The sequence below is a fragment of the Phycodurus eques genome, chromosome 12, assembly GCF_024500275.1.
Source record: "Phycodurus eques isolate BA_2022a chromosome 12, UOR_Pequ_1.1, whole genome shotgun sequence".
Taxonomy (NCBI): domain Eukaryota; kingdom Metazoa; phylum Chordata; class Actinopteri; order Syngnathiformes; family Syngnathidae; genus Phycodurus; species Phycodurus eques.
In genome coordinates, this window is record NC_084536.1 from 3,464,629 (window position 1) to 3,487,443 (window position 22,815).

The following is a 22,815-nucleotide window of genomic DNA, read 5'->3' on the forward strand; positions in this document are numbered from 1 at the left end:
ATTATTTAGTTCTCCGTACCCGTCTCCTCTGTGACGCAATATGTATGATGTCACTTCCGCTACAGTTTACGGTTGTTACAAGCTACCGCCAGTATCAGGTAATGAGCGGCACTGGCTTCAAAATTAAGTGTGTGTTTAATCTTAAACGCACAAACGATTCGTTTTACGTGGTTTACATATATCCATTAACACCTGGTTCAAATGTTCGACTTTGGCTCGCCTCGTACTCCTGGTTACGAAACGCGTTGCTAGATTAATATTGGCGAGTTAGCTCTAGCATGCTAGCTAATGCCACTGTAATAATGTACCTAAACGGTGTTAATGGCGTCATAATACAAAATCGTAGTTTATTATTTGTTATATTCGTGTTTGTTTAAGAAGCATAATGTTATTTCTGGGTGAATCGAAATGTGACCAATATATTGGCTTACACTGTTAACCTGACAGTAACAACTGCAAGCTATCGTTGAGGCGTGTCCATGCTTTGTGTCGTGTTGTTACAATTGTGTTCTAAGGTTCGGGTTTCGAATCTTGGAGCTTGGGGTTTTAAAGTGTACTTTATCTGTCTTTACGGATGATATGCTCTAATGTTTCCAAGGTGACAGTTTTGTACTCTTGTCACCCTCAGGTTGACAAAGCGGGCAGCCATGGCCAACGACATGACCGACAACATCACCAAGGTTCTGGTGCAGTCCGCCAAGCTGATGGAGGATCAGGTGGATGCGGAGTTGGTCAAACTCAACGAAATGGACGAAGACGACTTTGAGAAAATGAGGGAGCGACGACTAGAGGCGCTGAAGAAAGCCCAGAAACAGAAGCAGGTATGTCTTTAAAAAGATAAAATCCTTTTAGACACACGAGGGGGCTCATCGTCTAATTACCACAGCAGAGTAAACTTTGCATTTGTAAATCTTACATTTACAGTGGAGTTTAAATAGAAAGTGCTGCTGACAAGAGATCCGGGTTGGCAAAAATGAGCAATGTCATATTTTTCCCCCTTGTGAACACGCCTCCCTTATCTTCTCTGCAGTCGAGTAAACCGGCCTCTCTGCGAGTCAATAAGATAATAAGAGATAATATCGAATCAGATGTGCAGCGAGAATATGTTTCTCCCTCTTTTGTTTGTGTCATCACAGGAGTGGTTGTCAAAAGGACACGGAGAGTACCAGGAAATTCCCAGTGAGAAAGAATTCTTCGGCGAGGTCAAGGAGAGCAAGAAAGTTGTCTGCCACTTCTACAGAAGCTCCACCTTCAGGTGGTGTCACTGTTATTATTCTCTCACTTCTCAAAGGCTGGGATATACACTGCAGGGTACATATGCTTTTTAAGTGGTGTGTCAATGAGTAAATAAGCTAAATAATAGCAGACAACAGCCAATTTGGTGGAGGTTACCCTCATTTAAATCAATAGGAACGAGTCTGCCGCAGCTGACTAAACCCTATGTGACGCTTAATATTTGTATCATTTATGGATTATGCTTGTGGTGGAGTTACTGAGGTGATATTTGGGCACCTGCGAGTTGTTTCATGTGGTCTGTCAGAGTTGAAAACACAGCCGTGTCACTTAAAATGTATATGGAAATAGAAAACAAAATTAGTTGAATTGTCCACTTTGACCTTCACTGTAAAATAATCCAGACGAACCCAACAAGACAGTGAATTGTAGTGTAGCCAAAATGTTACCCTTCAGAGACTGCAGAAATTCTGTCATTGCTTGAATTCGCTTTTCAAATTGCTTTCTGTCATTGCTTGAATTCGCTTTTCAAATTGCTTTCATAAAAGCAGTCTGTTCTTTTTCAGAACCTACACTGGTGCCTTGATTTACAAGTTTAGTTCGTTCCATGACCACGCTGTCGTTTCACAAATCATCTTTCCCCATTGAAATTAATTGATGAAAATGTTTTTAAATTTCAATCCCTCTATTCAAAAACTGCAATTGACAGTGGAGAAAATGCAGAAACATTAATTGATTATGCTTCAGTAACTGGTTGTTTTTTAATGTCAGAAAATATGCAAAATAGTTTAATCTTTTTTTTTTCAAAAGGAAAAGTATTTTTTGATGAAACCAACATAATTAGTCTGCTTTATTATTATAATAAATATAAGCGATACGGAAAATGAAGGAATGAATCATTATTAATATTTCCTGCTTGATTATTACGAGATAATAATGAAGTTTTGAGAAGCTGAAATGACGGGGATTTGGACAATTTTAAGTTAAACAAGGTTTTGAAACGATTCTTCGATTACCAACATTTTTTCATCACTTAATTTGATTACTGATTAGTTGTCAATTGTTACACCTCTAGTCTACAGTATTTTACTGATATACAGTAATAAAAAAATAAATATAAAGTAAATAATTAAACAGTTTGTGCATTATAAGTTCATGCTTCACTTTCCACTGACATTACATTCCTTCTGGTGTGCACACCTTGGTCACCAGAGGGCAGTATAAAATAGACACATATTAAGAAGACTTGCACAACTAAGTGGCTCAGTAAGATGCAATCATGAGTTTTGCGCAGGGGATAAAGAATATATGCCTGTGAACATTGTTATATTGTTTGCCTGCATGTATTGCGGCACTGTTTGTGTTCATATACCACTTGCTTAAAGGGTTATAACACCACAACATTCATTGTTGCTAGTTTTGTTATCTTGTCTATGGCGTTTTGTGTTGTCTTAGCATGAGGTGAGCGGACTTTTGTCAGACAAAGTTATGTGGTGTTAGGTTAAATGCACGTTGTGTCGTTAGTTGTTGTGAAGCGCGTCACGCAAAATTTTGCTTGCAACTCGAAAACAAAATTGGCCGAGCGATGGCTGGCATCCCGAAAAACTCCGAAGTTAGGTCACTGGTAAGTTGTGGTAGCGCTGTGATTTAAAATTGCAGGCCGTCATTCAAATGTTTTTCTCTCTCATGAGCCCAGTGTAAGTAGAGGCAGCTGACTTGTATCGCACATACGCATGCAGATGTAAGATCGTGGACAAACACTTGGCCCTGCTGGCAAAGAAGCACGTGGAGACCAAATTCATCAAACTCAACGTGGACAAGGCGCCTTTCCTGACCGAGCGGCTGCGCATCAAGGTCATCCCTACCCTGGCGCTGTTCATCGACGCCAAGTCAAAGGACTACGTGGTGGGCTTCGGCGACCTGGGGAACACAGACGAGTTCAGCACCGAGATGCTGGAATGGCGACTGGGCTGCGCCGATGTTATCAATTACAGGTACGTAGTCTGTCGAGATGCACCTGCGGAATTGGGAAATGGGACGCTATTGTGCGTCTTGTTGTTGTGCAAATGCAGAGACGCTTCTTCTGGCGCGCTTTAAAAATACAGGTAGTACATTACAATAGGGGTGCATAAATATATCGTTTGAGCATCGTCATCGCAATGTATGTGTGCGCGCAATAGTCACATCGCAGGGTCCTGCACAATGTTAGTGTATTGATATGCAGGGAATGGGGACATGGGAATAAGACTAGCACAGATGTTATGGTAAATTATAACCCATCAAACAACACACACGGAGCAGGCCACAGTCTTATGTACTTATTTTTTTGTCGGATAACTATTAATCAGGACACGGGATACAATTACACGCCTGCATTTACTGTGTCTTCAGAATGTCATGAACGAATGCATGTCACAACACATTTCACTTTGGGGTGAGGTGGGGAGCCACGGCATTATGTGTTTTGCGTTAATATAGAAATACTAACAGGTTAAAACAGGTGCAAAGTAACATTGATTAAAAAATGAATAGTGTTAGGAATGTGCTAATGGCGCTACAGTATACCTTGTCATGAAAATAAATAAATTTAACCTCATGTCTGGCTAGACTATTTCTCAAAACTACCTACATTCACACAGCCATCCATTTTCCATACCGCTTTGTGCTGGACCTTACCCCAGCGGTCTCTGGGCGAGAGGCGGGTACACCCTGGACTGGCCGTCAGCCAATCGCAGCTCAATACTACAGTGCATTTAAATAACATACCGTGAAGCGTGTGGCATCCGTGTGTTTTTTTCATTTTATGACATTCCTCAATACATTACATTTTTAATTCCCTAGCGGTAACCTGATGGAGCCGCCCACATCCACGCAGAAGCCTCACTCCAGGTTCACCAAAGTGGAGAAGACCATCAGGGGCCGGGGCTACGACACGGATTCTGACGACGACGACTGAGGCACGCCGAAAGCCGTTTCGTTTTCTCTCCCTGGGCTACCTCGTTTATAGCGTCTCTCAGCCGGCCCTCTTTTCTTTTACCACTTTGTCCTTTCATCATTTGAATAAAAGTTTTCATAAGTAAAAGAAAATCACTTCACATTAGAGAATTTCATAGTGAACTGCTCAACATAGTCTAACAGGAATTTCATTCTTTATTGAATAAGTTATTCTTGATGTCAGCCCTTTAACATTGACACATGCTAGTGCAAAGATATTTTATTTAGAAATGTTTTTACTACATGAAGCAAGAGTTGGGAAACCGAATTCATTAAAAAATATATATAAAACTGGAAATACTCTGTTCTGTGAAGTGATGAATTAATAACCACCAATTAGAGCACTTGAAATTCATATTTGACCTTTTAAAAAGTATAGAAGACAGATTGACCTTTTGTCCAATATTTAAAATCAACAGAATTGATGACATATCTTCTAGGACTGAAATTAAATAACATTTTTGGGTCAGTAAAAGAAAAAAATGTTGAACAAAATAATTGTGCATCGAGTACAGAAGTAAATAAAGATGTATTTATTGTAATGCAAATAATAAAATACCCAATTGTAGTGGAACTAATAAAAATAAAAACTAGCATTTAATGCAAAAAAATTGATTGGGTCATCTCATGAAAATATCCATTTATATAATTTACTTAAAAAAATCCATCCATCCATCCATTTTCAACACCGCTTATCCTGGTTAGGGTTGCGGGACGCTGGAGCCTATCCCAGCTGACTTCGGGCGAAAGGCGGACTACACCCTGAAATGGTCGCCAGTCAGTCACAGGGCACATATAGACACAGACAACCATTCACACTCACACCGTCACTGAGTGGGAACTGAACCCACGCTGCCTGCACCGAAGTCAGGCGAGTGTACCACTACACCATCAGTGACTCTTAAAAAAAATCATTTTGGGAATTGTTTTTTTTTTAACAAAACCTAACTGTAGGACATCTAATGAAGTTTGAATTCTGAAACTTTTAAAATTGGAAATCTCATTTTTAGATAGGAATGAAAATATTTCATACCTTATGTAATTGTGTCTGTTAAACAGTCTCCCAAAATTCAATGGGAACATCTTTGGCAGATGGACTACCTGTTAATTCCAGTTGATAATGAAAACTCATGAGAAACATCCTTAGCGGAGGTTATAATACAACAAACTGACTGCATCGGCTTCGACAATTATTATTTTTATTCCATATTTCTGGTGATGAGTTGGTTAGCGAGTCATTCGCGGGTCAAACTGGGTCACCACCGAAGAGCGGTTTGACAAAGCTTAAAAAAAAAAAAAAAAAAAAAAGGTGATGTGTTCCATGGACCCATCTGTTTGATGGTGTAAGCTGATAAAACATGGTACTGTATACACGATATACCTGTGTGAATGAACTAAGACTTTATGGCCTTGGGTTGGAGCGGTGTCAGCAGGCGTCGAACGATCAGCTCTCCTTTGCTGTTGATGTAGCTGTCAGCCATGTCCTGCTCGCTGGGGAGACCGTACGGAGTCCGCAACGGCTCAATCCTGAACAGGTGAAGGTTTACCATTCTTCATACTAATATCGTCATTTAATCTCCAACTATCTTCATTTTAATAGTTCACGACTAAGTCTTGACAGAGGCTATTTAGAGGGCCTGAACACTAGGAAAGTGATGACATAATAATAATAATAAAAAAAACAATATGTAACTGTTGGGAATTAAAAATAAATAAATAAATGAAATACAGGAATATCACATTTTTAGGTCCCCTAATCAAAATAAATCAAGAATGAAATAAAACTGAGGAACACCTAAATGTAGTGCGTATGAAAAATAAAATATAAATTGTCCCCCCCAAAAAGATAACATGGGGAAAAAAATTAAAGTGAATCCACGGGTGCTGAACCGCAAGTATGCAGCAGTTTCACTGTAGAATGAAATACAGGGATCATAATGGAATCTAATCAGTTAAAAACAAATAATGATATGCCATCAAATAAAAATTAATTGCAAATTCTAAGGTACCTTAAGAAAAAACAAATAGAACAATAATTAAATTTGGGGCATATAATAAAATGTGTTTACAAAAATGGAAATTGAAAATATTTAAGGCATATTTTTCTAATATAAAAAATGCATTGAACTATAAATAATCTTAACTGTAGGACATCGACTAAAATAAATTGAAATGTAAAAATTGCATTGACTAATTATAAAATACTCAGCATATTAAAAATAGATCAAATGAAAAACTTTGCCATACCTTATTGTATTATAGCCATGTAAATCATTTTTATTAACTTTTAAAAATGATGATTGATTTCCGAAAACAGTCAAAAATGACTTAAGCACCTCTGCTTCTAAGCTAACGATGTGCAAAATACTAAGCGCTGGTGACAAATGCAGCATCTCATCTCATACCTGACAAGATGTTTGATGAACTTGAGTCTGCTGTTGACCGCAGGTGTGTTCTTGTGGATCACAGGCACGTGCGCCTGAACGACAATGACAACGCTATTATGTTACAGTCATCTCATTCAAACGGAAAGTGTCCTGTTCGGGAGCAGTGAGCGAAAAGACGGACATTGTCTGAAGGCCAGTCTCACCTTCTGGAGGCCCAGGTGCTTCATCATGTCTTTCTCCCAGTACGGCCGTCTCATCACACTTTTGACTCGCGTCACTATGTGGAGTTTGTGAGGCTGCTCGGGATCGCCACCGTATTTCTCGTGTTCCTGTGACCACTTTGCAAAAAGCTGATGGGACAAAACAGAAAAGTTCGTGAGCACTACAAAGCAGACTAAATGCTCAAAATGGTAACAATTTTTTTTTTACCTCTTGTGGAATTCTTGCTTTGGTAAACTTGCTGCGTCCAAACCAAAGACAACGTGAAAGTCCTGTTAGGACCTGTCATAACACAGTTAATAAAGAACAGGAATCAAAACACCCTTTACAGAGAAATAGCATTTTACAGTGACAACCCAATAAATCAATATATTAATTAATTAATCACCAACTCATTTGGGGCCCACAGACAGGAGTTTCTCTTGTGCCATCATCTGACATTTATGTGACAGAAGACGTTTTTTTTCTAGTGATTAAAAAAAATTAAATCAAGTGTAATTTCTAGGGCTGCAAATATAAATCGAATAACTCAACTTGATTACAAAAAAAAAAGGTTGAAGCAAAATCTCGGTTTCAAGCTTCGCAGGAATCATTTGCCACCATCATTTTGTCAACTGGATTTCAAGTTTTAAAAACTCATTCACTGCCAGTCCTCCATGTTAACATGAAAACTTGAATTCAACAGCCGTCAATGGCAGTGAATTGACTATTTTGTAAGACAGTTCATCATTATCACATAATTTTGAGTAGATACATACTGACAGGAAGGATATTTTATATTTTTTCAAACACCACAATAGAACAGTATAAATTAAGTGAAATTCTGACCTTGACTGATGTCGACTTGAAAGCAAATGCAGGCATTTTAGTTGTTGGTTAGAGCCATTCACTGTTGTTTATGGACTCTAATCTGCCCGACATGCAGGACAAGGTTAATGCGCCAAAAGACAAGTGAAAGCATGCGCACGCAATCTAAAATGACAAAAATCAAAATATGTACAGTACGGTGAAATAATAATTGGATAAATAAGTAAAGAAAATTTGTTTGGAGCGCTAAAAGAAGACAACACGAGCTCGTCTTCCAGTGACACCGGAACCGGAAATACATCAACGAACATGCATGCGTTTTAAAGAAATATGTTTTTAAACATAAAGTACACGAAAACAAACTCAATTATAACTTTATAAATCAATATTTACTTTAAGATACATTTTTATCGAATTTCTTGGGGTGATTTAGCTTCGCTATAATAGCAGCCATGACGTTTCCTGGGGACATTTTTTGTCGACGTACCCATAGTGAACGGAAGCGCTGTCACCATGGCGTAATCCTCCCATTTTATGTTACCTGCACTCGCTGTTAGGTTTCATATTGTTTACAAATGTTACCGTGTGTTATGTTTTCGTGGTTTAGCTCAGATCTAACTGGCAGGACTAAAGCAACCACGAAGTTCTTTTTTGGTGGGGGGGGGGGCATATTTCACTGGCGTAACAGTGTCCCCATGTTTACAATTACTTTCATTTCAAGTGACTTACATCCTCTGTTATTTTTAATAAAAATGCTGAAGATAAAACGTTAAAGTATGTTAAGTGTTTCATTTTCGTGATTTAGTGTCGGTTTAACAGGCAGAACCAAAGCAACTATTACGTTTCGCGGGGACGTATATTAGCAACGTACCGACAGGGAACGGAAGCGGAAGCGTTGGCGCTATGTTTATACTGAGATTTCTTTCGTTTTATGTCACCTGTTGAATTCTTGAGTCGTTTAAATCGCATCACCACATGCAAGAAATATGACTCAAAATCACCTTCCAGGTATGGAGTCGTCCGCCATCTCTGTACTGAAGCGGGCGGTAGAGTTGGACCAGAGCGGCCGCTTCCTGGAGTCTCTGGTCTGCTACCAAGAGGGCATCCAGCTGCTCATAGACGTTTTAAAAGGTCTCCACACACATCTGTCTTCCCTTGTTCAAATGCATACACACTACAGTATGGGGACTAACTATTTACAATGCTGTCTGTCTTGCAAGCAGCAGTGAACGATGACTCGAAGAGAGGACACTACAGGGGAAAGATAAAGGGCTATATGGACAGAGCAGAGCAAATCAAAGCTCATGTGAACCAGAAGAAAGAAGGTATTCATTTAAGTATGATAAATAAATAGCAAAGGTTGACAAATTCATGACTGATTGGATACAATGTCACCTTTTTGGCAAAAAAAAAAAAAAAAACAATAATTAATTTTGACACAGCATACCCACATTCCAATTACATCCTTAGATTGATCTAGATTGATTCTTAGATTGCTCTAAATTCTCCATAGATGTGAATATGAATAGTTGTTTATCTATGTGTCCTGCAATTCGCTGGTGTCCCCACCTCTAACCAAAAATCAGCTTGGATAATCCACAACTCCGCTGCAAGCCTAATGAATGAAGATATATGTTTTGATTGTTGCATGATACCCCCCCCTCCCTCTCTCTCTCTCTCTCTCTCTCGCTGGGTTCTCAGACGGAAAGTACCACGAGCAGGTAAGGATAGCGGACGACGCCACAGGTTACAGTTACGAGGCTGTCTTCAAGCCGTACATCAGCGGTGCTCTCACCGAGGTTTGGGTGGAAGACCCGTACATACGACACACTCACCAGGTTCGAACAATGAATACACAACAACTTTTTTTATGTAGTATGTAAATTATTGTATTCCCTCTGTAGTTATTATTTAGTGTCACGGATATTCACTGCAAATGCAGCCGGACTGATTGAGGTTTGAGAGGGGCCAGACAGAGAGAGGAGAGAACAGAGCAAAGAAACAACAGCGAACAATGACAAGTTCTGTTTGTATGCACAACAGCTGTACAACTTCCTGCGGTTCTGCGAGATGCTGCTCAAAGCATCCTGCAAGGTGAAGACCATCCATCTCCTCACATCATCAGATGACGTACGTTTTTGTTTTTTAACCAGCAAGGTCTCATAGCACCTCTACTTAAGACAAAAAAAAAATGCATCCCTCCAATAGACTTAATTTTTCCCATCATAAAGAAAACAGGTAGCAAATGTAATTCTAGCAGTTCAGAGATGCTGTTGTTCACACACATTTAATAGTTAACTGCGTTGAACACTGTTACTAATCAAAACAGCAGTTAAAAGCACCATTTTCATAAAACCTGCATTTTATGATTACTTGGGTTATCTTTGTCTGATAGTTACATTTGTTTGATTATCTTAAACATTGAAAGTGGGGAGGCTATGAAAAAAACAAGACTTTGGGAAAATACTTTTTCACAGCACTGCCCTTATTAGTACCGTTTTGTCGAACTTTTTTTCTTAACTGTATTTTTATTTTGTTTTGAACTCCAGTATCATGTGACACAAATTGTAATATACTTGGAATATCATTTCATATAATCAAGGCCCGCCCCTATCTGCGATTGCGTACATAATACTTGATATTTCATTCCGGGGTTATTTTCTTGGCATTAATTAACGTGCGCTATTCCGCAGGCGGACGGCGGCCCACAGACGAGCGCCCTGGCCGAGCTGAAGCAGAACCTCAGTACTCACGGGATCACTCTGGACCTGCAGTACTCCTCCACCATCCACGACAGGGAGATCAGGTACTACAGCACACTCCACGCACACATGTCCACAGTAGCGGCTATCGTGGACGAAAATGTGTAAAGAATATAGTATTACCAGATTAAAATAATAATCATCAACATCATTCCCATGACATGATAGTTGAAATTATTGAGAAGAATTGCAAAAGTCTGAAACTAAAATGTCTCTGCCATCAGACATTGATTAACTAAGTCATATTTAACAGTTAATGGTAAAAACGATATAGTACAACACTCTACTGAGAAGTAAATATAAAATGATTTGTGTCGCACGCACATCCGACTCGTCTCACTTTTTAACATTCTTAACTGCCTACGTGTAAAGAGAAGTTAACCATTCTGTTAATATTAAAATGTTCTAAAAATAAGATTATTCATTCCTCATATGCGCTTTCATTGACTGTCATGCGAGTTTAAAAAAAGAAGTTTATTGGCGTACTTTAACACATAAAACAAAAAAATTGTGGATTTACAAGAAACCAGACGTTTGCAAACACTAAATAGAAAGACGCATTTTCTTTCTTTCTGTGACATAAAATCAGACAAAACCTTTCCTGTGATAGTGATCACTTTTTTCCATTTTGCCATCACTGGTGCCCTTGTGTGGAGGCATCCAAAATAAACGTTGAAATGATTGCAGGTTTGATAACGGCTGGATCATCAAGATTGGAAGAGGGCTGGATTACTTCAAGAGACCAAAAGTGAGACAGCGTACATTGCAAGATTATATTTTGTATTTACGGCGTACGTGTTCTTATGTGTCCTTGTGATTAACCCACAGGGACGCTTCTCAATTGGATACTGTGACTTTGACCTCAGGCAGTGCCACGAGACCAGAGTAGACGTTTTCCACACGAAACACACCAAAACCCTATGAGACGCGTACCCAGTCATTGACATTCACAGTACAGTTAATGACGCTGTATCATTGACTTGCACAATACATGACTTTTTAAAATAAATGTTATGTTGTATAATATTCACGGTAAAATGTAACAAAGCAGGAGTTTTTACAATTGTATGTATATGAGTGGGAGCCGATGTCTTTTTTCATGTAATGCTCTTATAGTGGGGAAGACAGTCGGGTTTGATTGGTGAACTATTGTAATAACAGATCTTTATAAGATTTGAATGCATCTTGTTTCTTCCTTGTTTGTCATCGCTTGTTACGATTCATTTTATTTGACAAATACACATGATGTATAGGATTCAGTCCAATCTTAAATGCAACACATTTATTGACCAAAAAAAAAAGGGCCACTATCTTAACAGCACTTTTCCAATTGTTTTTAGACTGGGGTTGAAAAAAAAAAAAGTTTATAATTTAACTGGAATCATCATGAATTAGTAAATCACAGCGTACGTCTCCTGAGTGTGACACCTGTCTGTGCGAGCGTACCTAATGTTGTGGCCCGTCGATATTGCCGAAATATGTGAATGAACTGTGAGCCTTGTGAGTTGAACCGGCGTTATGATCGGATTATCTATCGGCCTTAATCTCGATATGTCATCTGCATGCATGCGGCCCACCAGGGGAAATTATAATCCCGGAGAGGGGCGCATGCACCCCGCAGGTCAGCGCAGCTGCCACAAAAACAAACAAACAAATTAACACAAAGACTCATAATTACAACAGAAAAGATATATTGGTGTTATATGTCATCACTTTTGGCCTTCTGGCGGATAGATGACATGCATTCAATCCATGAATGGCTGAATTAAGCAATACGTTGCACGGCTCGGTGGGGTAATCCACATCAACAGCTGTCTTGGTGCTGTGGGTGAGGGTGAGGATTTGTGTGACGGCCAGAAAAATAAAAATAAAAATAGAAAATGTGGATGTGCTTCGGGTCATTTCCCTCTGACTGCAGCCCAGTGGCCTATATAGTGAATTATGTCTCGAGTGTGTGGGAATGTCTTTTATCTCAACACTATCGATATGACGAATTATGTATTCAGGTCAAAATACAATTTTATATTTGTTAGAATGATTCCTTAAATATTTAAAATATAAAGTACTGTGTCCGTGAAAGACATTTTAGAATGTAGCACATCTTTTACACTATTAGTTCCCACCAGCGCCCGAACTGTAAAGTGTCGAGTAAGAGTTTTATCCTGTGCTGTGTATTACATGCTATGTATATAAAAATGTATGCAAAACATATCTGAGCATTGATACGCTGTGCATAAATGACAATGTTCTGGTTTGCTAACGTGTTAGCATAATAGCATTGCTGCCTAAGTCATATTTGAAAAGTTCCAGAAAACGAGAAAGAACACACAAAATAATTCAACAGAGAAGAAATGTCCAGTTAACTCGGTTCAACCATCGCGAATTACCGTGACTTGGATGGGTGAGAACCAACACGGACATAAAGAAGAAGAAGAAAAAAAAAAGTCAATTTTTGCAAACACATCAATATATATATATTTTTTATTAATATTGTGACAATAAGTTCAAAATGTCTCGGGGTGTTATGCCATTAAGCTAACAATGTGTTCAATGTATTTATTAAGATGAATCTAAAAATGTATCATTTGTAATATTTTTCTGGAAAAAAATCTCCTTTCATTTTCATGATTTCACTTTTGTCTTTTTCAAAGTGACCTCGAAGCGGTGGGGCGGCACCCTCGCGCCCTCTATTGAGCGGCCGCCACGAAATAGTGTGATGAGGCCATGATGAAACGTGATATGGTTCACCAGTCACGACGGCCCTCCGAGGGAAGCCGTGCCAGCAATGTGGCCCGCGACAAAAAATGAGCTGGACGCCCTTGTGTTAACATCGTAGTAGTTGGATTAGAAGGCCAAACAGCATCTGCTATTAAAACAATTCACATGTATAAATAAGCCATTTTATCACTTTTTTTTTTTTTTTTACTCCCCTTTGAGAACTAGTGAGTGTGAACATTCATTCCTGTCCTCTTTCCAACTACAGCTTTCATTCCCCCCCCCCACTCCCTTCCTCTCCCCTCCCTCCTTTCCTCTCATTTCTGGGCCCAAAATCAGGTTAGTGTTTTATAAGGAGCTTAGCGCAGAGGGCCACAGTGTGCTGCTAATGTAATGGAGTATCTCTCTCACGCTCTCTCCCTCCTCCGCTGTCTCGTTCTATTCTGTCCTCTTTTGTCTTTGTGCATGGAGTGACCTTCTCCCTCTCGCTCTCTTCCACTTCCTCCTCCTCCTCCTCCTCCCTCTCTGCAGATGTGGACGACAAGCCTGCAGGTTCAAACATCACAGGACGTTGACAGGACAACTCGGGGGCGACACAGCCGAGGGGGTCCCGGGACGACGACTTTGCGGTGCATTGAGGTACTTCCTTTTATTTTGGGGGGGGCGGGGGCTGCTGCTGCTGCTGCTGCTGCTGCTGCTGTGATGAGAAGTTTGTCATCCTTCCAAAATTGTCTTCTGGCTTCATGCATGCGTGTGTTTGTGCGTTAGCTGCGTTTATTCCCATACACGGCCCATATGAAATGATATGAAATGAACTTTCGGCCCGTTTCGCATCAGGGCTCACGTCTTTGTCAAAAGCGGGCCGCTGATACGAGAGGTGCAGTCTGGACTTTGCTTTCGCGAGCTGACACATCTCGTCTTTATCGTGATACGAAGGCGCTGTGTTGACAACAGCACTTAGCGCCGGGCTCGCCCGAGCTGGAGCAAATCTGTGACGCCCGCAGCACGAAAGCACAGAAATGAGCCATAGTGACTTACAGGGAAACAGGTTTGCAGCAGTGTGTCAGCTGGACAACAATTTAGCTCCTTAAGGAAAAAAATGTGGCACTTCTGAAAGTGAAAAACTGGAAAACGAAACCTGTCGAGTTTGATTTGAAAACAAGTGTAGAAGTAAGTCAACCACTGTAAATCAATAACGCCTTCATGAAGGGGTTGTGCAAGGCACAAAGCAGTGCATCAAAAATGCGTCAGATTATTTAACATTCATAATCTGATTCCACCTCATCTGCAGGTGTACCTAATGAAGTGTCCCACCAGTGCACAGTCGTCTCGTTAAAAGGACGAAAGTGTGCGCGCCCCACCCTCTGACAGCGAAGGTTGGTCCCGTCCGTTCGTGATAAAACCAATAAACCTTTGAACCTCAAGTCCGTGTGTCAACTCTTCAGGCTTATTGCGCAACTTACTTACGTGCAAACAATGTCATATATTGTGACCCAGGGAAAAGCAGGGAACCTGTCCTGGTCGCTTCTTGTCGTCTGGGCTTGCGTGCAGACCGGTTTGTACCAGGCAGACAAATGGAGGGCTTCTCTGTGGATACAGAGGAGGGCGCCGAGGATACTTCGGGTGAGATTCTCTAGCAATCTATCAAAGCTGGCACACATGCATCGCCTCAAGTGGCAAAGTGTCTTTTTGAATTGCTTTTATACAACACGTTGGGTCTCTGGAGAGCCTGGCCAGCCATCAAGAGTGAAATTGATTACATACAAGTCAGAAAATGTGTCAGAAGGCAACCCGCTCAGATTCGGGCCGACTTGTGGCATTACATCAAGTTTCTCCATCCGAAGAGAAGCAGAGCCACAGTGTTAAAAGTGCAGATGAGCTAAGAGCTTTATCAGCCATCGATTCTGAGAAGAAGCGCGTAAATCATTTGATTGTTATGTCATGTCGGGCCGAGAAGTGTTTGTCATTCTAATATTTCTTGTAATGATAACTTCACCGCGTGACAGTAGATGACAAGAAAAGCTGTAAAAACGTTACCTCCGTATGAACACGCAAACAGAAACTCAAAGTGACAAAAAGTTTAGCACTAACCATTCTGTTGTGTCCGTCTCAAAATTGGTCAGGAGTCTCCTCTTGCTGTGTTTCATAACATGCAGCATGTGATGCCGAACTTTGAGCAGGGACTCCAGAGACACGACTATTTGTGTACAAACAGTAAAAAGTCAGTTTTCCATCATATGTCCCTTTCAACATTCTAAAAGGTGTGTGTGTGTGTGTGTCTTTTAGAACCGCGAAACTCCAGAATAACGGCGCTGAGGTCTCGTCTGTTTGCGAGGAGCAAGCGAGCCGGCGGGGATTCCAGCGCCAAGTTCAGCCAGTCAGCCAGCGACATCCATGTGGGAAAGGCGTTGGGATCTGATGAAGATTTGCCGTAAGTCTCATCATGTCGCCAGGACCAAAAGTGGCACAATTCGATACATAAAAGGACGTCATTGTATTTTGTATTACTTTTTTTTTTTTTTTTTTACTTAAATGTGTATTTAATTAATTAAATGCATAAATATGTTTTCAGTAGAATACCAATTTATCTGAATTTGAGAAATTTCCTTAGCTAGATAAGATAAGATCCTTAAAATCTCTCTTGATGATTATGAACTGACAAGTCGTCTGTATCTTCCTTGACTGACACTGACAGCAGTGCTACTGCTATTGGTAAGAGCGTCTGGCTCTTGCTGTTGTCGGTTATGCACATTCTGTGTCACTACAAAAAGGTTGAAGCCGCTGGTAGTTTTGATATAAAATGCCATAAATTTATAATCGTTGTAGTAGTCGTTTTATTAAACTCTCCTGTTGCCCAGCAAAACTGTTCTACTTTAAAAGCATACAAACAAAAAAATATAAATATTTCACAATACATTATTTCATGGTCCTGCATTCATAATTGAGCTATTGGCGCTTCTGGCGCAGGATCGAAAATGGCTGGGTGTTGTCACTAAACGGGTGTATTGTCTCTTTAGATGCCCCCAGGGAATTATGGGCTCTCGAGCGCTCTCCCACGACAGCATCTTCTGGGCCAACCAGGTGCGGACAGACGACGCCGACGACGAGCCGGTCAGGGTGTTGTCCCAGGAGAACGTTCACAGCAAAATCAAAGCTTTACAGGTAAGTGAAATCAATTATTATTGTTATTATTTTGAAACTCAGGCGATGCTGCGTTTTCACAGATGACGCTTCAGCGGCAGAAGATGCATCTGGGGCCGCCGCCTCTCGTGCTGCCGGTCAGGCGACAAGAGGACGAGGGAGACCGCTCCGAGGACGCCCTTCCTCCTCATAAGAGCCCTGAGGTCTCGACGGTGGATGTTGCGACCCGTGGAGCCCTCGGCAAGGTGAAAATCCACAGAAAACAATGGGAATGGGAATCAGGTCATACAAATGTCTTTAGAACACTGCAGGCAATGTTGTACGTTGTTGGAAGGACCATTTCACTCTCATACAAGTGCGACAAATGTTTCCATTGAGAATATTTTCTTGTGTTTTTCTTCGTAGGTGCTATCTCAGCCAAGATCACGTCCACTCTCTCCCATCTTCAAAGCCGCCGCCGCGCCGTGCCCGCCGTTCACCCCGTCTGTCCCCGCCGTCACTTCCCCTCGCGAGGCCCCGTTGGGCTTCGGCGCTCCGGCCAAGTTCACCCCTTCCCTGGACACGTCCGCGGCACGACACCGCATGTCCGTCAAGCCCCGCAACCAGAGGGCCAGCACCAAGAAGAGGCTAGCCGAAGTGAGTGAGCCTCTTTGCCACCTTAAGCGATGTCATATACTGTACAGCGGTGCCTTTTTCGAGATACAAGCCAACGCTCGTACCAAGAGATTGAAATGATATTAGTCTTTTTGGATCACAGTTTGTGGTATCATTATGGTTTTAACTATTAATAGAGGCAGCCATCAACAATATTCAACTATTACTCATAGTTTTTCACTATTGCCAGCAGGAGTTGGTGCATATGCGCCCTAAAATTCCTTTTGAATCCCTTTTGAACATTTGTTCAATTTTTATTTTCTGTTGTTGTTTTTGGAATCCAATGATTCTTTGTTTGTGTTGGGGTTTTTTTTTTTTTTTCAACATGTTGGTTAAATGTATTTAAATAAAATACAGTTTTGTTATTCTGAACACAACTATGTTCCCTCGCTATGTCACGGTTGCCCTATTGCCGATTAGGTACATTACAGATTTTTTTTTTCATATTCATATCGCGCATAGTTTACCATATAGCAAGATTTTGAGTGGAGCCTAAACATTAAAACTGTAAAAAAAAAAAAAAAAGAAATCATTATTAACACATATTTGAATGAATTAAATGTACATAGTGTACAGTACTACTGTGCATTACTAAATGTGTAAGAGTTTAAAAGGTGTTCATGATTATACAAAGTAATAAGAGAGTAATAAGAGTCTGGAGAGGTTCATACAACGTGAAAATATGTATGATCAAAAAAGAAATAAGGTGGTCACGCCTTGGTGGATTTCAGCTGTTGCGGGGGGGTGGTTTGGAACCCGAACCCTTGCGATAAACGAGGGATTACCGCATTCTCACATCGACTTTTGTCCACTTTCTTTGGCAGCCTGACACGAAGGTGGACGACACGAACAACCATCCTGAACCCGTGACAGACGAACACGATCGGGAGGATGCGATGCCGGAAGACGAACGAGGCGGAAGCAATGCATCCCGAGGATCCTTTCCAAAATACGCCCAGCTGGAAGCGTTCCCGTCGGAGGCCGCGCCGGACCACGCCTTACCTGGCAGACTCTCTCCTGTGTCCTCCCAGGAGCTTCGATTGAAGCTTCAGAGACGTGCAGTTGTCACGTCGAGCGAAGGACCGCGTCCGTACTTAGAAGCGAAGCGGACGACGGACAGCTCGGAAGATCCTGGGATTCAAGTCAAGAGCCTCGATAAGAGCGACATCGTCTCATCCCGTGCATCAGCGGTGTCCAAGTCCTCGCACGTTTGTCCGCAGGATGAAGCCGAAGTAGACGGCGAAAGAGGACTAAAAAGACCCGGATCCGGATCCTTCCATTTCTCCATGACCTCTGTCAAGAGCCGCATCGAAGACAGACCCCGATCGGGCAGTTTTGTGGGACAGGCGGGGTCCAGACACAAGGCAGTTGAGGATATAAGGTCGAGCCTGAGGCAAAGGGAAGAGCGTAAAGATCTGCGGCCGGGAGAAAGAGCTTCCGTAGTGGGAAGACTTATACAAGGCTCGGGTCCTCCGTGGGAAAGGCGGGATAGTGTAAAACAAGCGGAATCGGCTAAAATCGGAGACGACGTTCCATCGGGGGAAGCGGAGAGCAGCCGGGAGGAGGCGTGGGAGGTCGTTGTGGCGACAAAGGCGGAAGTCAGGGATGAAGAAAGAAAGACGATGTTTGGTTTTAAACTGCGCTCCACCTCCGACTCTATGAGATTTTGGTCGGACGGATCTTCCAGGCGTCAGTCGAGGAAGCAGTTGAGCGAGGACCCAAGTGAGGGACTGAAAAGACAAAAAAGTAGGGATAATGACAGCTTGTCCAAAAATGCCAGCGCAGGAAATTTCCCTCTGACAGGTGGGTTTATGATAGCACCCTTTGTTTTTGCTGCACCTAAGAAAAAATGGTTTGACCCTGTTGTTCTGTTAAGGTACCACAATAAGTTTTGGTACCCTTTCTTTTGGGTGCCCTAAACAACTGAGCTGTACTTTTGTCAGTTTTTCTACTCTTACATTTGTTTACCAAAATAACTGATCCTCCCCCAATTGGATTTTGCTACTGTTTCATTTGGTAACCAGAATAACCTCTTTTTGGTACCTATTATATGAATAATAAACTAGGTTTTTTGAGTACCATTAATTTAGGTACTAAATGAACTGATATGGGTGGTATTACCGTGCTCTGTTTTTTTTGGTCATTAGATTTTACATAGACACCAACTTTAAGGCTATTAAATGATGCGTCACGCGTCAAAAAACGTGTTTTGCCTCCACAGATCTAGCCCCTCCGTGCAAGCCTCCGCCGACCTGCGATGCTCCCACCTTACCGACGGACGTCCAAATAACCTCCTCGAATCAGTCGCTGGAGCCTCGGTCGACCCCGCGAACGGCTTCATCTGAGGTATCCTGGGTAAGTCTGGCCATGGAAAAGACCAGAAGCCTCCACCAGCTTTTTGCAAGAAGATTTCCTAAGGACCTTACGAGTAGCCCTCCACAATCACCAGCGCAGACGCCCAATTCTGGTGAGACTTTAAATGGGAAATCTCAGACTACGAGACTACAAGAATGTGAAAAAACAGTACACGATAGCAGCAAATGGGAAACGGAGCACAGCGAATCATCTCAGAAGACAACCGTCGACGCCTGGGAAGAACCGGAAGCGCGACAATCACACATAAGAACAAGTCAGCCGGCCGTGCAAATAAATGTCTGGGCGACCCAATCTCCATCACGCGCTGCTCCCCTGTCGGAGAGTCCATCTCACTTTGGAGCGGGGACCGCTGTCCTCACTCAATCTCCGGCGCAGTCTTACCAGACCTCGGGCCGGCATCCGACGCCTTGGGGCCACCCAGGTCTCCAACCTGTAACACACCAGCCCAAATCTACAACACCTCCAGTGGACGTCGAGAGAAGGACCGTGCAGGAAAAGGAGAGCCCCTCACTGCTGGGCAAGCGCAGCGTTCGGCCTGGATCAGTCAGCGAGAAGGCTGCGTTTTTGGAGAGACAGGCAGAGTGGTGTACTCCCCCGGCGACGAAGGGGGTTCGTACTTCTTTGTTAACCGTCTTCTGTTCAGAGGTGGCAAACGTACTCAAACTCTGTACTTAAGTAGAGCTGCTTGCGTAAACACACAAAAAGAGTGGTAAAAGGAGAAGTAGTGAAGTAAAAGATACAAAGTACAGATTCTGAAGTGTACTTACTTACTTGGGATGGCGTGGCCGCTTTAGAGCGCCTCGTTGGCCCGGCATGGAAGAGCCCGACGACGACTCAGTGGGGTATATATTCCAGCCACCGCAGGCGCAAACACGTAGTTATGTGTAGGCATAAGAAAGTTACTGACCCAAGTAGTATCCATTTTTCAGTAACCAAGTACTTCCCACCACCGCTTTTATCAGATCTTCATCCACATTTGTTTTATCATTGCATGATCCCCGATATTCCCCAGGTGGAGTTGAGGAAAGCGCAACTGGAAAGCAAGCCATCGAGTGAGCTCCTCGCACACAGAAGAGACACAAAACCCGAAGGAAGAGAAGGCTTCCAACTCGCGGGTGCGTGCGTTCCCATTCGCCAATTTTGAAATCAAATGCCGCAGCGAGGTGACGTCGTGTTTCCTTCCAGAGTCCCAGAGCCCCGCCGCCAGAGTTGCCGACAGACCTCGCGAGGAGAAGTGGATGCGGAAAAACCTGGGGTCCTCTCAGTCGCCTTCCTCGTCACCCATCCTGAGGTCCACGCCTGACAGCTCTCAGCCTTCCTGGATGGAGCTGGCCAAGAGGAAGTCCATGGCGTGGAGTGACAAGACCATGGACTGAGGACCCAAACAAAACATAAAAGACATATTGAGATTATTTTCCCACACAATTTAAAATACATTGTTTTTGTCCAAATACCCTAAGGATCAAGAATCATAGCACATCCTTTCAGTTTTTTCCCATCCTGAATTTGAAAATTAGCTGGATTTCAGGGGGAGGTCTCGTCTCGTGCAAATGACCCACTGCTCACCCCGACTCCTCTACTGCAGGGTGTGCCAAGGTGAGAGTGGTTTTCGTTGCAATGACGACTGGGGGCAAAGCTAGAGGTGGCTACTTTGCGCTCCAAAAAAAAAAAAAACGGAGTGCCAACTGCAAAAAAAGCATGGATTGTATTTTCACACGTGGTGGCAGCGCTTCTTCCCCAAGTCGCCGAATGACACTTTAGCGTGCGGCGGCGTGTATGTGGCGCATGCGGCGGGCACATCTGTGTTGTCCGTCCATGTTCGTCCAAGCCAGCTGGTCATGTTATGAGAGGAGAAACTCAGCGTAATGTAGATTTTCCAAATTTTGATGTCACAATCTGGCAAAATACAGCACAGCTGCAACTTACAAAAAGCTCAAAATCATCTATCCATCCATCCACCCATTTTCTATACTGCTTATCATCACAAGGGTCGCGGGGCTCAAGATCATTTAACCCACAAATGATATCATATTTCAAAATAAATCGTAGTGTGGAAACTGAAATCAGAAAGCAGTTCCTCGCCCTTGCTTTGGGCCAACTGCACTTTAGCGGGCTACGGGGTTGCACCAGTGCACTCCATTTGTAATTCTATCCAAAGGTTTGTGTATTGAACTGTAATATACTGTCAAGTTTTCGCCATGACAACTTCAAAATGAATAATCTTTCTGGATGCGATTTTACTGCTACTTATTGGGTGGATGACGAATAAAAAGATTTTCTAATATTAATGTTCATTGTCGCTGGATTGCGTGTGGGGATGAGGCGTTAAAACCATAGCGATATCCATCTATCAAATGCTTTTCTATATAACTTGTCCTCATTTGGGTCTCAGTGAGCTGGAGCCTGTTTCAGCTGACTTCATGCGGGGGGGGGGGGGGGGCGTGGTACACCCTGGACTGGTCGCCAGCCAATCGGAGGGCACAGACAGACAAACAACCACCATTCACACACACAATCCCACCTTTGGACAATTTAGAGTCTTCAATGAACTCGCATGTTTTTGGAATATGAAGGAAGCCAGAGAAAACTGTTGCAGCTGTTTGGAGGTATTGTTTCGACAAAAGTAGCGATTTGCTGCCACCTTGTGGGATGTCGGTGCCGAGGAACTACAATATGTTGAAGTGAGTTGGGGAGCTTCACTTAGTGCTTTGTGCAAAGTGCATCTTGTGGCATCTATAAGTAATGCTAAAGATTTTTAGGGGAGGTGTTAATTTGCAGAACCTAACCTAATGCTAAACAAATAAAAATAAAAGTGCACAAGGAATGTCTTGAAATGTATTCATCTGTATTGAGGCACACAAAAATTTTCAGCAAAACTCTTTAGGTCCCTAAACAACAAATCCAAAACATTTAATTTGCTTTTTTAAAATCCTCGTTCATCTTCCGTTCTTCCACCTCCTCTGAATTTAAAAAATAAATCAATTAATAGCAACATTTATGGTGATATTGACCAATCGGCGTCCGCTTTTCCAACGTTGTCCAACTTCCTGTAGTCTCGCCACGCTGCTCTATTTGCATATCTGCTGTTGACCAATACTGGCCACTCATGCCAGAGTAGCATCTGCCCCACTTGCACACTGATTGAGGAGTATCTGCAACATTTGCACAATCGACATTGTCCCAGATTATCGCACTGATCGTCACTTTAAACCGCATACACTCCTTGAGGTCTCGGCGCCCTTTGCACAATGGTCATTGCACCGGACTATTGCAATATTAGTCATTCAAACTGCTCTAAGTACTAGAGGACTCTGCATCTTTTTGCACAATTGTCAAAAAAAAAAAAAAAATTTGTACCGGCATGACCAGATAACTAGCAACCCTTTACTGCTCAGTGACTGTTTTTTTTTTTTTTTTTTTGTCAGTGTCTTTGTGTCTTTATTTTAAAAGCGTTCTCTGTCAATTGACTGTCTGTCGTGGTACTAGAGCGGCTCCAACTTCCTTGTGTGTTTTTGGTATATACTTGG

The 22,815-nt window shown here is 42.2% G+C and overlaps 4 protein-coding genes across 7 annotated transcripts; 3 read left to right on the plus strand and 1 right to left on the minus strand.

Moving 5' to 3' along the window:
• Positions 1–60: 60 nt before the first annotated feature.
• Positions 61–4,525, plus strand: txndc9 (thioredoxin domain containing 9). Of its 2 annotated transcripts, none has more exons than XM_061692586.1 (5): positions 61–98; positions 629–821; positions 1,137–1,255; positions 2,973–3,227; positions 4,075–4,525. In XM_061692586.1, exons 2-5 carry the CDS (start codon positions 648–650, stop codon positions 4,187–4,189), a joined length of 663 nt encoding a protein of 220 aa, XP_061548570.1. In that variant the 5' UTR covers positions 61–98; positions 629–647; the 3' UTR covers positions 4,190–4,525. The 2 variants fall into 2 exon arrangements, with proteins under 2 accessions (XP_061548570.1, XP_061548569.1); XM_061692585.1 differs by having other exon boundaries at positions 83–127.
• Positions 4,526–5,409: 884 nt separating this feature from the next.
• mrpl30 (mitochondrial ribosomal protein L30) lies at positions 5,410–7,920 on the minus strand. 2 transcript variants are annotated; one of them, XM_061692588.1, is made up of 6 exons: positions 7,662–7,920; positions 7,044–7,115; positions 6,818–6,964; positions 6,633–6,706; positions 5,609–5,754; positions 5,410–5,510 (listed from the first exon to the last, which is right to left on the minus strand). In XM_061692588.1, the coding sequence occupies exons 1-5, from the start codon at positions 7,695–7,697 to the stop codon at positions 5,622–5,624; spliced, it is 462 nt and encodes a 153-aa protein (XP_061548572.1). In that variant the 5' UTR covers positions 7,698–7,920; the 3' UTR covers positions 5,410–5,510; positions 5,609–5,621. The 2 variants fall into 2 exon arrangements, with proteins under 2 accessions (XP_061548572.1, XP_061548571.1); XM_061692587.1 differs by lacking the exon at positions 5,410–5,510 and having other exon boundaries at positions 5,520–5,754.
• A 242-nt stretch (positions 7,921–8,162) lies between these two features.
• Positions 8,163–12,532, plus strand: mitd1 (MIT, microtubule interacting and transport, domain containing 1). The gene is made up of 7 exons (XM_061692066.1): positions 8,163–8,771; positions 8,864–8,965; positions 9,342–9,478; positions 9,684–9,770; positions 10,334–10,446; positions 11,090–11,150; positions 11,231–12,532. Exons 1-7 carry the CDS (start codon positions 8,627–8,629, stop codon positions 11,324–11,326), a joined length of 741 nt encoding a protein of 246 aa, XP_061548050.1. The 5' UTR covers positions 8,163–8,626; the 3' UTR covers positions 11,327–12,532.
• Positions 12,533–13,563: 1,031 nt separating this feature from the next.
• On the plus strand, positions 13,564–22,687 carry cracdla (cracd like a). 2 transcript variants are annotated; one of them, XM_061692024.1, is made up of 11 exons: positions 13,564–13,756; positions 14,409–14,493; positions 14,615–14,740; positions 15,404–15,548; positions 16,135–16,279; positions 16,342–16,503; positions 16,664–16,894; positions 17,737–18,715; positions 19,134–19,897; positions 20,301–20,403; positions 20,474–22,687. In XM_061692024.1, exons 3-11 carry the CDS (start codon positions 14,692–14,694, stop codon positions 20,662–20,664), a joined length of 2,769 nt encoding a protein of 922 aa, XP_061548008.1. In that variant the 5' UTR covers positions 13,564–13,756; positions 14,409–14,493; positions 14,615–14,691; the 3' UTR covers positions 20,665–22,687. The 2 variants fall into 2 exon arrangements, with proteins under 2 accessions (XP_061548008.1, XP_061548010.1); XM_061692026.1 differs by lacking the exons at positions 14,409–14,493; positions 14,615–14,740.
• Positions 22,688–22,815: the final 128 nt, after the last annotated feature.